We start from the raw sequence: 12,947 nt of genomic DNA on the forward strand, positions 1-12,947 counted from the left end.
TTTTCAGTTACAGGCTGAGTCATTTCTACCTTCTCCAACACTCTGGTTTCATTTAAAAAAGCCAATTGTCAGATATTGTCCAAGATTAACCTTCAGGGTGGATATAGCTCGCTCACACCGAGGACCTATCCACGTCATCATTTACACAGAATGCTTTACGTGTAAATAAATTGGCTCCGTCCATGTTAAAATAAATTTTAAAAATGTTCAAAACTAAACAGCCTACAGTATTTTTACAGTCTTTTTTTTACAGTTAAAATATATGTTTATCAAATAAAGTCTAATGTTACAACTAATCGTGGATCTCTTAGAATAAATGACTTCATCCAGCACTACAATAAACAGCTCACACTATCTTGTTCCTGTAGGTCTGTCTCCGCCCACAGCCTACGCCACCTTCCCCACACCACCTGCTATTCTCTCTGAGGCTGCTCTTTACCAGCCCCCCCTGCTGGCTGCTCCCAGACCCCCTCAGGCGGCCATACACAGCTCTGCTCACGCTCTGGCCTACTACCCCCCTCAGCCGCATCTCTACATGAACATGAACTACACGGCGTACTACCCCAGGTCAGTCCAGCTTCAACACACCGGGACTGCTGCTCGGGTGCTTTCTCTGCCGTCTGACTCGTCCTCTGTTCTGCAGCCCCCCGGTGTCTCCCTCCACAGTTGGCTACTTCGCAGCCCCACCAGGAGCCATGGCAGCAGCTGTTGCAGCTCAGCCCCACCATGCCGCCGCTGCAGCGTCCTCTCTGCTGCCCCAGCCCGGTGCCCTGGTGAGGATGCAGGGTCTGCCCTACAACACCGGGGTCAAAGACATCCTCAGCTTCTTCCAGGGGTATCAGGTGAGAGTGTGCCACACTCAAACAAGCGTGCAGTTTAGTCGCTGCACACGGCTTTTAAATGCCGGCTAGCAGAGCGCTTCAGTGTTTCAGCGACGACTGGATCATTCTGCCGTTTTGCCAGAAGCTGCACCACCTGTGTTTTACAAGTTTCTGTTTCACAAACTCCTCCCGCTGTACTGTCGAGTAAAGAGACATGTGTGCACTTGTGCTCTCTGCCCCTGCATATTTATTGCTGCCAGCCCAAATTAGGTGGAGTTCCCTGAAGCAGGTATGAACCCTGACAGGTGTGGCTTCACACAGTTTGCAGGTTGAGAAGGGAGAGCGGTGGGGTTTCAGGTGGGGACGGGCTGAATGTGCTGCTGTTGGTTTGTGTGTTGCTGTTGTTGGGAGAAGAATTGTGGGTCTATGTTTGGTTTTCGAGCAACTCTAGTCGCACTGAAACGAGCTGAGTTGCACACCAAAAACCTGTAAGAGGACACAGAGTGTTTAAAGGTGAATGTGTGTTTTTTTATTTTTTGTTTCGGTGCCATGTTCTCCTCGTCCTGCACTTCTGTATCTCATGTGTGAGTGTGTGTTTTTTTTGAAGAGTTGTGTTTTCATGTGTGTAAACGACGTTGGAGACCTCGCAGCCTGACTGTGTGTGTTCTGTAGTACGCCCCTGACGAGTACAGCAGCATGGTTCAGATGAGCGAACAGGCCCGGAGTCTGATTCAGCCCAAAGAATGGCTCTGCCTTTAGGGACTCGGTCCAAGGTAAGAGGAGCCTCGGGGGGCCGAGGAGCAGCATGGAGTGAAGCTGCGTGTCCTCAACCTTACAAAGCATCTTTATCTGCAGCTCGGGTGGGGGAGACTGAGTGCTTTAAAACATCCAGTTGGTCCTAAAGTGGTGATTTATTCCATCTAGAAGGTTTTTCTCATCAGTTTCAGGCTGCCTTCCTGTACAAATACTGGCTTATATAAATTCTAACGACATTCTGACTTATTTAAATCACCAGTTCAGGATTTACTGGATGTTTCATCTGGCTTGTGTACTTGTACCTTTTTTTAATCCCCAAATTTCTGCAATTAATCTTTTATTAACCAATTAATTGTTTTCCCCACACAGCAATCTTCCAGGAACATTTTGAAGCTTAAAAAACATTTAAAGAGATCCATGATTAGTTGTAACATTAGACTTTATTTGATAAACATTTATTTTAACTGTAAAATAAAGACTGTAAAAATACTGTAGGCTGTTTAGTTTTGTAAAAAAATTTAAAATATATTTCAACATGGACGGAGCCATTTTATTTAGACACAAAGCATTCTGGGTAAATGATGATGTGGATAGGTCCTCGGTGTGAGCGAGCTATATCCACCCTGAAGGTTAATCTTGGACAATATCTGATGTTCGACTCTTTTAAATGAAACCAGAGAGCGTTGACAGAGAGGAGAAGGCAGAAATGACTCAGCCTGGAACTGAAAATATGGATGGAGGACAACAGAGCTGCTTCATGGAAGAAGAACCTCAGCTTAGCCTGTTAGCCTTTGTGCTAGCGCCAACACTGTATTGCCTTATATGTATTAGCTCGGTGCTAGTGCGACAAACAAGCTAAGCTGAGGTCCTTCCTCCATGAAGCAGCTCTGTTGTCCTCCATCCATATTTTCAGTTCCAGGCTGAGTCATTTCTACCTTCTCCTCTCTGTCAACGCTCTCTGGTTTCATTTAAAAGAGTCGATCATCAGATATTGTCCAAGATTAACCTTCAGGGTGGATATAGCTCGCTCACACAGACGACCAATCCACATCATCATTTACCCAGAATGCTTTGCGTGTAAATAAAATGGCCCCGTCTATGTAATATATTTTTAAACTTTTAGTTTAAAAATGATAAAAGGTAAACAGCCTACAGTATTTTTACAGTCTTTATTTTACAGTTAAAATATATGTTTATTAAATAAAGTCTAATGTTACATCTAATCATGGATCCCTTTAAGTCAACAAAACATATTAAAGCTCCTGAACAGAAACTTTGCACTTCTTTCTACAGACCAGCTTATGTTTTCCTGCTGTACTGGTAGATATTAATAAATACTTGTAGAAACATCAGAAACACATCATATACTTCAGTTCAGTTTTCCATGTCAGTACTGATGGGAAAAATGCTAATTCATAAAAACAGTTATTTTTTAGCATCTGACTGCTGCTTCAGGCAGGATGTTTTAATTCTGCCAACAGCAGCTCCTAATGATCAGATAACTGTGAAAAACTAACATTTCTAAATTTTACCTTGTAAGGTTTTGAAGTCTGGAAAATGTACGTTTTGTACGTCCTGATGATTCTTCAGGATGTTCAGATTCACATGTCAAACATTGCAAAGCCCTGGTAACCCAACTTTATTACAACAGGCACAAATAATGTGTTAAAGTTTTCTTGTTCAGGACTTTTGAAATAAACATTAAACTACATGAAACTGTAAATTCACAGAGATGAACTCAATAAATTCATGTGATGTTCTGTTGATTCATTTGCATGTGCTCTTTTTCCTTTTTTGTGCTGTCTCTGTATCCGATTTGCAGTATAATAATAATAATAATAATGCATGCATACTAGTTTCAGGTAGAGGACAGGAAGTGCTCCGCTTGCTCTTTTCGTCTCTGTGCTTCCAAACTGGACTGGTTTGAGGAGGAGGAGGGTGCATGACTGTTCCTCAGCTCTGTGGGCGCCCTCTTGTGTTTCCCTGTTGCAGTCGCACGTCAGAGTGACTCCTTGTTTTGGATTCTTCCGCAGCTCCAGCCAGAAGCCGTGCTTATTCTGTACAACTTCAGCGGCCAGTGCAGCGGCGAGGCTTTGATCACTTTCCCGAGCGAGGAGATGGCCCGGCGGGCCGTAGCGGAGCGCTCCAACCACCCGTTCTACGGGCAGCAGGTCCACTTGGTTCTCTGTAACTGACCTCCACCGCTCAACCTCGCTCACTTTAACATCCTGCAAAAAACTAACTACAAAAAAGCCCTTTTTGTTCGCTCCAAACTCCAGCACATCCCGGTTCCTTCCAGAACGCCTGTCGAAGCTTTCTCCTCCGTCTGATCTGTTATGTTGAACGCACACCTCTCTCACCGCTGAGTCCCGACACTCCTGCGACTGCATCTGGAGTTGAGGCGTCCACAGATGAAGCAGTTAATGTTGAGCAAACGACACTGTGGACGCCGTCTGTAGTGTTTCAGTTTTTTTGTTTTCCCTTTCTGTGCCAACTGCATCGCCTGGTTGTGGAGAAAACCCGATGGTGTGAAGTCCAGACAAGAACCACGCAGTGGCTCTGCAGAGCCAAACATACAGAAATATATTTAAATACTTTTATATAAGCTTCTCCTATGAAACTGTACACGTTTGTCCTGAAATGCTTGAGGCTGCACAAACATCTAAACTCAAATTATTTCTGTAAAATTCTCCAAATTTCATCTGAAACCTCTACAGGATTGAAACATTTTTTTTTCTCTGTTGGCTCTGCGCTGACAGCAGCTGACTGTAGGCTGGATGTGTTTTAGATGATGGTCTCCTGCAGTGGAAATGAGAAGATTTAAGCCATAAAACCTGCTTTAGATTAGAATCAATCAGGAGTTCAGATCTGTTCAAAAGTTTCTCAGCGCTTCAGGGACTCTCAGATTATAATAGATAACACTACAGCTGTACCAGAGGACCCATTAAAATGTCACTTTATTTTTGTTTTGTATAAAATGAAAAAGGGGGTAAAAAAAAGCATTTATTTTTACTGACATTAAGCATTTTTTGTAAAAAGCACTGCGTGTTCCTTCATTGCTTTGATCAGATGAAAGGAGCCGTACTTCTTTACCAGAGCAGCAAATAAATTTATTCTATTTTATGAATGCGTTTTCTTGACAAAAGCTTGTATTTGGTTATTAAATGTAAAACGGAGGCTTATTTTCTCAGAAATGTTTTTAAAAACAACCGACTGCAGCTCCTGTTACTTTTTTTTTGTTGTTGTTTCCAGACTGTAACGACGCCTGCAGCACGATTTAATTCCTGCCTACGAGCAGAGTGCTGAGGAGAGCTGTAGTTTTTTTGTTGTTTCCTTTCCCTGTGAAAGGCCTGCTGACAGTTGTCTTAGTTTGTCCATCTTTATTCCATTACCCAGAGTGCAATAGTGGCCCAAACGAGGCTAAATGTCAGCCTCTGGTGGCAGATGATTTTTTTCTTTTGTGAGTTAATGCTTGCATGTATTTCTGTGTATAAAATGTTAACAATAAAAACATTGATAAATATTCATATTTCAATTGTTTTTTGGGGGGATTTTAAAAACAAAGTTTTTATTGTAGGGGATAAAACCATCTATTGATACACACACAGACAAAATACAACCCGGGGATTGAAAAAATTGAATCTTAAGTGTATTTAATTAAATTTTGATTTGAAAACAAAGGATAAATTAAAGGTTTTGCGGACTTTTAAAATGTTTGGACTGAAGCATGACTCAGCTTTTATTTGTCAGTGGTTCTGAAATGTACTGCAACATTAAAATCTCAAACACAATTTGCAGAGAAGATAATCAGAAAATTTCATGATTAAGCTTAAATTTGTAATTTCACCTGTATCTAAACATTTTTAACAAGGATGCTTTTTTAGGGCAGGACAATTTAAACTGTCAGCTACTCAAAACCAACATTATGTAAAAGAACAAGTACCTTTTAAATTAGCTTATTTTGCTGCATTAAGTCGATTTAAAATGCTTTTTTTATATCAAAAGAAGTTTTAAAAAAATTGTTTATTTAGAAGAAATTAACTTCTAGATTTTTTTTTTATTTTTTGTTCCTGTTCTCGGAGGAGTAAGACACTTTTTCCATCTCTCCTGCCCTCCCTTATCTTCCCTGTCTTCAGATATTCACACAAGTGCATTTAACATTCATGGCTTCAGATACACGCCCTCCAAACTCACTTACTCCTCTGGCTAATACTTTAATTATTATTATTTATTTTATTTAAAAAATAAAATTAAGACTCCTTAGTGGGTTGGATTGGCTTGTGGGCCACCATTTGAAAAGCCCTGACTCAGTGGTTAAAGAAAAGTGAGACCAGGAAAAAAATAAAGGGGAAAAAAGTTTTGTAAAGATGAGAAACACAAGACTTGAGTTTTCTGATTTATTGACATACGCTACATTACAGCCTACCATTATGATGCAAGGTGTTCTTCCCATTGAATAATTTCAAAAAGCACTGCAGTCTTAAAAATTACAAAAAAAAAAAAAAAAAAGAAATTACCATACAAAATATACAAGAAGTATCAATACAAGGCTTGGTAAACACATCAGCTAAACCTGTATTTCCCTTTTTATTTTACAGTCTCAACAGACACCCTCACACGTCTTTAACCGTTTAGGAATGACATCCATTTTCCAAGTATCAAAAATAGAGTTGTACAGTCACAGCAGCCTTCGTAGCGTCTAAAACAGGAACGAGTTGTTCGGTCTTTGGTTGTGACAGAAGAGGGCAGCAGCCAGAGTCAATGCTGGTTTTGTTTCCTTTCTATGTTTTTATTATTGTTGCAGACTCAAGTTTCTCAAGATGCAAAACCAACTATAAAACAAAGCCTCGTCTCTAGTCTCCCATCAACCCCCCCCCCCTTTTTTTTTGTCCACACTGTTTCCCCCCCAGAACACAATCACTGACTAAGTTTAGCTGAATTCATTTGGAGGGAAAACTAAAACCTGAAGAGCTTTCAGACAAACTGCTTCTCAGATGAGAGTTAAGGCATCCTAACAGTTCACATAATGACATGATATCGTCAACATACAAAAGTTTTTTTGTTTTCCTGTGAAATCCCAAAAAAAATGTTATTTTTTTTTAACGTTTCTTATTTAATGACAGTTCTCACATTTGCTGTTACAGTTTGCATAGCCTCAATGTGTGCTTCTGGTACTGAAAATAGGACTCAATAGATCTGGATATTTGGTTCAAACACCTACCCACACACTCGCACACCCTCTCGCTCACACACTCACACACACACACACACACACACACACACACACACACACACACACACACACACACACACATTTCAGATGCTTGCACTGCTTCCTCCATTCAGGATGCTAACAGAGTCGATCAACCATCAAACAAGTCTACTTCTATAGGCATCAAGGTCTTTTTTTTGTCTTTTTTATTTTTAAAGGCATCAAGCAGAATATCAATGCATAGCAGAATTATTTATTTTACCTGAAAACTGACTTCAAACCATCAGAAGCAACACTTTCCTGGCTCTAACATGCAGAGCAACATTGTCGTCAGTCTTAAGGCAAAAAGCCAGAGGAAATCCTCAAAACAGCAACTGTTTACGTCTCCGACCTGGGATTTCGTGTTATTGCTGCCATACAGGCACTGACTGCATTTTAAAAAATTTAAGAGCAGGGGAGGAAAAAAACACGTGTAAGAAGCCGTTTCAGGACAACAGCTAATGTTGGTTGTTGCGAGCAGGGAGCAGCTGGAAGACCCCAGTACGTCCAGACGTTGCTCTCTGGAGTTACCCATTGTTCTGCACATACGAAGGACATAAATACAACATACAGACATGTTTAGCTGGAAAACATTCTTCATCGTTTCTTAATAAATGCTGAGCAGGTTGTCGTTTTAATGGCGGCTGTTTGGATGTGGAAAAAAAGGCACAAAAAAGGCGCCGGGGGGACATCTGAGGAGTGAAGACAGGATTTGAAACTTTGAGGCAAAGCGCTCGAACTCTGTGGACCAATGAAAACACTCCTTTGTGACATCGTAATAACATTTTTTTAAATAAATGATCAAATACATAATTAATTCTGTGTCAGGAGTCTGGTTTCAAAAATGTCCCATCATGTGACTTTAGGCCTGCTGTGCAAACCAAACAAAAGCTGTAGCTACCACAGAAAGCTGCTTAACAATAAGGCATTTGTGCAACTCAAAAAAAAGGAAGGAAACCTGGGAGAGAGGAGCATAACTGAAGAAAACATAGGGAAAAGGGACATAAAATATTATAAATTGTATTTATCTAGACAGCTGCAAGGTTCCTAAAAGGTGGAATGTTGCATATTTTACAGATCTGACATCAGCTCCACAGGAGCAGCAGCTCTGCTCCAGACCTGAACGGTTTTCTTTTCTGGGTAAAGAAAAAAATCTGTTTTAATCTAAAGGGTGTTCTGATAGTTCAGGCAGGTTTTATCTTAATTTGGTAATGCAGCAGAACGACTCATCTTCCCTCAGTTTTGCTGAACCTCACAACGGTTTTCTGGCAGTTTTAGTCTCTTGCTGTTTCCTATGTTGCCAGAAACGTATTCAAAAACAAACCATGTGAAGAAGTGGGGGAAACGCAGCTTTGGGTTCTTGCAACAAAGCTTCGAGCTACATCTCCACTCATGGAAGTCTATGCTGGTGAAACGGGGGCTGACGGAAACCCTCCGTTGTGATGCCTTCGCTGATGGTCAGGAAGAAAGCAGCGCTGTGAAGGAGCAGAGAGTCAAACACAAGCCTGAGAACTTACAGACAGCTACAAAAACTCAAACGTCCTGCTGCGGCTCCACACGGCCTCCACCGACACGCTCGTTTTGTTTTTCTGTTCCACATCTGCATGAAGTCATCTACATCAGAGCTACAGCATCGCTGAAATGAACCTCTCTTTAGTCTTCCCTCCCCTCACAGTCCCGTCTCTCCTCTGCCATTCTTCCAGCAGCAGGACCGGTACCCGCACCGCATCCTGGCTCTGTGCTGTGGAGTCTGCAGGGTGAGGAGCTGGAGGCTGGAGCCAAAAGACTGCGTCGGCGTTGGAGCTACGACTGGTTGTGAACTGACGGAGAGCCGTGGGTGCTGGGGGACTGGGACATGTCTCTGCCGATGATCTCGTTCACTGTGGACAGAAAGAGACACAAAGAGTTCTTTAAAACTACGGAAAAGCTTTAAAGAGCTAAAGAAGGGAAAATATTGAGCATCTCAGGCTGTTACAAAAAAATCTATGTTTGTGCTTTATTAAAAGTCAGAAATATAAACAAACTGACCATAACATTATAACCACAGGTACTGTAAATCCAGGTATCACACATATAAAGACTTAAAAAAAAAAAACAGGACCAAGAGTGGGAGGTGTTCACTTGGCTCAACACACAAAGAACTCAGCACCCCCAAACCCACGAGACTTGAAGGACCTGTTGCTCCCAAACCAGACACCAGGACCCCCCTCACACATTCTTAGTCCAGCCTGTCAGAGCTGTTTGGGTCAGAACGCTTTTATAAGTCAACTGATTTGCCAGGTTTATAACATTACTGCTAAAACCAGGTCCCCTGATCCTGGTAAAGTTGTCTCTATAAAGACCTCTGATCTGATCTGATCTGATCTGATCTGATCTGATCTGATCTGATCTGATCAGAAGTGGGTAGAGTTACCAAAAGCTGTACTCAAGTAGAACTACTTCACCATATTTTTACTCGAGTAATTTTTTTGGGATAGCTAATTTTTACTTAAGTGAGAGTAAAAATGTATTTTGTAAAAAGGCTACTTTGTTACTAAGTGATCATGACATCATGGAAAGTTATGTGAAAATTCAGGTGGTTTTAAAGAATTAATTAAAACATTAATAAATTCCAGCAGAAAACAAACATTTTTCCAAATAACTAAGTACTAAAATATCATTAGAACAAAGATTGTGCACAAACAAGAGGTCTCACTTCAGCATAAACTGTACGTGTGTCTCTGCTGCATTTCTAATTAAAACATGTTTGTTCTTCATTCAGTGACGTACAGAGTATTCAGAAACTTTACTCCAGTAAGAATAACAATACTTCATAATAATATTACTCAAGTAAATTAAAAAGTACAGTGTAGTAAAAATACTACCCACCTCTGGTAATAATGGATTAAACGTATGTTTGTATGGATGTAAACAGTGTTGTATAAAGTACCACAAAGTGATATTTGAGTAAAAGTACAAGTATCTTACCAAAAAATTACTTTGGTAAAAGTTAAAGTCTCCTTTAGGAATATTACTTAAGTAAAAGTATTAAAGAATCTGATATTTTTTGTACTTAAGTATTAAAAGTAAAAGTATTGATTTAAATTGAGCAATTAGTCATTTATGCATTTTTTGGGGCGGTCACCTCCTAATAAATGTTACAGAAAATCTATGTCTTATTAAAATAATTAATTGATGTTAAATTTAGGATGCACTAGTCCAGCTGTTTCAGTTTATATACATATATCAAGGCTGCAAAAAGCTTTTCTCCAAAATTAAAATCTATGAGGGCTGCGACCAAATGCAACAATATAATTCATAAAATACAAACACTTAAGTACAGTCCTTTGATTTTAATGATTATGTCCTGCTGGAGTGTGACATGATTTGTGTACAAACTAATACACTATCAGAATTTTATATATTTATACTTTTCATTAAACCACAGTTAAATTCACTCTATCTAGGAGGCACAATTTCTATGGATAGTATTTATTTTTTTACAAAAACAAGCTGGAATGAAAACAAACAAAAATTAAATAAAAGTAACGACTTTCTACTTCTCTCCTTTTTTAAAAATGTAGTGAGGACAAAGTACAGATAACTGTGTGAAAAAGTAAGAAGTAGAAGTAAAAAGTAGGCTGAAAAATAATTACTCAAGTAAAGTACAGATACCCATAAATTCTACTTAAGTACAGTAACAAAGTATTTGTACTTAGTTACTTTACAACTCTGGATGTAAGTGAAACGATTTGCATTTGTCCCCAGCAGGGGGAGATGTAGTTCCACACAGATCTTCACAGGATCAAAACCTAAACACCTCAAAAAGCTCAAAGCAGAAAAAAACTCAAAGAAACTGGCAAAACTGTGAGGCTGCGTGTTTGTTTCTCTGACCGGAGATTTAATCCCTCCTGACACGGCAAATGAGAGACACTGTTCCATTCACCGCCTGGGCCCAGTTCTCACCTCTGAGTCCAAGAGCTGTTAGTTAGAGACAACACATCAGCACCTTTAAACACACATCTGTGCAGCTGCGTCCTTCATTACTTCATCTGACCTTTGATGGTGGTTCACAACATTTCTCCAGACTCCTTCGTGAGGTTTGTTCACACAGCTGAGGAGCAGCGTAAATCTAGTTCATTAGAAAACATGTACTTAATATAAAGGGATCCCTGATTAGTTGTAACATTAAACTTTATTTGATAAACATATATTTTAACTGTAAAATAAAGATGGTAAAAATACTGTAGACTGTTGAGTTTTGTAAATTTTTAAAAATATATTTTAACACGGATGGAGCCATTTTATTTACACACAAAGCATGCTGGGTAAATGATGACGTGGCTAGCTCATCGATGTGAGCGAGCTGTATCCACCCTGAAGGTTAATCTTGGACAATATCTGATGATCGACTCTTTTAAATGAAACCAGAGAGCGTTGACAGAGAGGAGACGGTAGAAATGACTCAGCCTGGAACTGAAAATATGGATGGAGGACAACAGAGCTGCTTCATAGAAGAAGAACCACAGCTTAGCCTGTTAGCCTTTGCGTTAGCGCTGATGCTATATTGCCTTATATGTATTAGCTCGGTGCTAGCGTGACAAACAAGCTAAACTGAGGTCCTCCATCCATATTTTCAGTTACAGACTGAGTCATCTTTGTGTTCCCCTCTCTGTCATGTGGATGGAGGACCTCAGTGACGAGAGGAGAATGTGTAGCACTGAGCTAATACATATATGGTGATAACATCGGGGCTAACACTAAAGCTAACAGGCTAAGCTGAGGTTCTTCTTCCATGAAGCAGCTCTGTTGTCCTCCATCCATATTTTCAGTTCCAGGCTGAGTCATTTCTACCTTCTCCTCTCTGTCAACGCTCTCTGGTTTCATTTAAAAGAGTCGATCATCAGATATTGTCCAAGATTAACCTTCAGGGTGGATATAGCTCGCTAGCAGCCTCGCACCGAGGACCTATCCACGTCATCATTTACCCAGAATGCTTTGCATGTAAATAAAATTGCCTGTCTGTGTAATATATTTTTCAACTTTTAGTTTAAAAATGATAAAAACTAAACATCCTACAGTGTTTTTACAGTCTTTATTTTTCAATTAAAATATATGTTTATTAAATAAAGTCTAATGTTACAACTGATCTGGGATGCCTTTAATATTTAAGAAACAGTTAACTCAGTAACAGCCTGATTCTAAACAACATTCATTAAAAAAACTCTCAGTCTGATTTTCAGCCAGCATGTGTGATTGTTTTACATCTGCTGCCTCCATTCGGTTCTCACAGATGGACCACAAGAAACACAGGGAGCTTGTAAAAAATACACATAAAAAAACTGCAGCCTTGAAGTAAATCAACATCAAATACTGTCATGGTTAGAAAGACACGAGGACAGGAAGATGTTGGACCTTCGTTTGACTGAAACTTATGGAAAACTTGTCATGTTTCCACACTAAGAACATATGAGCGCTCAGTTTTCACACCGCGACGTTCTTAATGTGGTTTCAACCCCCGAGATGTTCAAACGTGTGACTATGAAAGGTCAGACATGCAGCACAGAAATCAGACAGGGTAAACTGGTTTCAGCGGGTGTAGGAAAGACCTGTGGCCCAGTTTGGCAACTGGGAGATACACGGGCAAACTAGTCTGTGCATGACAAACGAGATGAACCTCTCCCCTAACTGTAACGCTAAAAAAAAAAAGAGAGAGACATTCCCCAGGACATAAAGAAACACTTTACTGTAAACTATGACCGTAAAAAAGGTAGAGGGGAGTGAATCAGTCAGTGATGAGCAACTGTACCCAGCCAAGTGAGTTTCTGAAGAAAACCAGTGTCATATTTAAATGATTTCTGCTGCAGGGTAAACACAATAACGAAACTGTACGGCCTTCATGAATTAGAAAAATCAAAGATATAAAGATAATTTTCCTGTGCAGTCTTTGCTAAGGCATCCAGCTCTTTCTGACTTTGTGCCTGGGTGTGCATTATTTGTTTTCTGGTGCTTGCTTTTGTGTCTGGCCACCATCACTCACATCATCCTGTTAGCGTGGGAGGCTCTTCCTTTCCCATGTCAACCATGTTCACACACACACACACACACACACACACACACACACACACACACACACACAC

The 12,947-nt window shown here is 40.1% G+C and overlaps 2 protein-coding genes across 3 annotated transcripts in view; one reads left to right on the top strand and one right to left on the bottom strand.

Moving 5' to 3' along the window:
- The window catches only part of esrp2 (epithelial splicing regulatory protein 2), a gene marked incomplete at its 5' end in the record, with an annotated part of 26,914 nt that extends 21,810 nt beyond the window's left edge, over positions 1–5,104 (top strand). The window contains 3 exon segments of the mRNA XM_014004542.1: positions 369–567; positions 644–842; positions 3,611–5,104. Of these exon segments, the coding sequence (XP_013859996.1) occupies positions 369–567; positions 644–842; positions 3,611–3,772 (560 nt within the window). The 3' untranslated portion in view covers positions 3,773–5,104.
- Positions 5,105–5,960: 856 nt separating this feature from the next.
- nfatc3a (nuclear factor of activated T cells 3a) overlaps positions 5,961–12,947 on the bottom strand; it is a 74,243-nt gene continuing 67,256 nt past the window's right edge. For both annotated transcript variants that reach the window (XM_014004543.1, XM_014004544.1), the window contains one exon: positions 5,961–8,708. In XM_014004543.1, coding sequence (XP_013859997.1) covers positions 8,632–8,708 — 77 coding nt within the window. In that variant the 3' untranslated portion in view covers positions 5,961–8,631. The remainder of the gene's footprint in view (positions 8,709–12,947) is intronic.

Source organism: Austrofundulus limnaeus, unplaced genomic scaffold (genome assembly GCF_001266775.1).
Source record: "Austrofundulus limnaeus strain Quisiro unplaced genomic scaffold, Austrofundulus_limnaeus-1.0 Scaffold25, whole genome shotgun sequence".
Taxonomy (NCBI): Eukaryota; Metazoa; Chordata; class Actinopteri; order Cyprinodontiformes; family Rivulidae; genus Austrofundulus; species Austrofundulus limnaeus.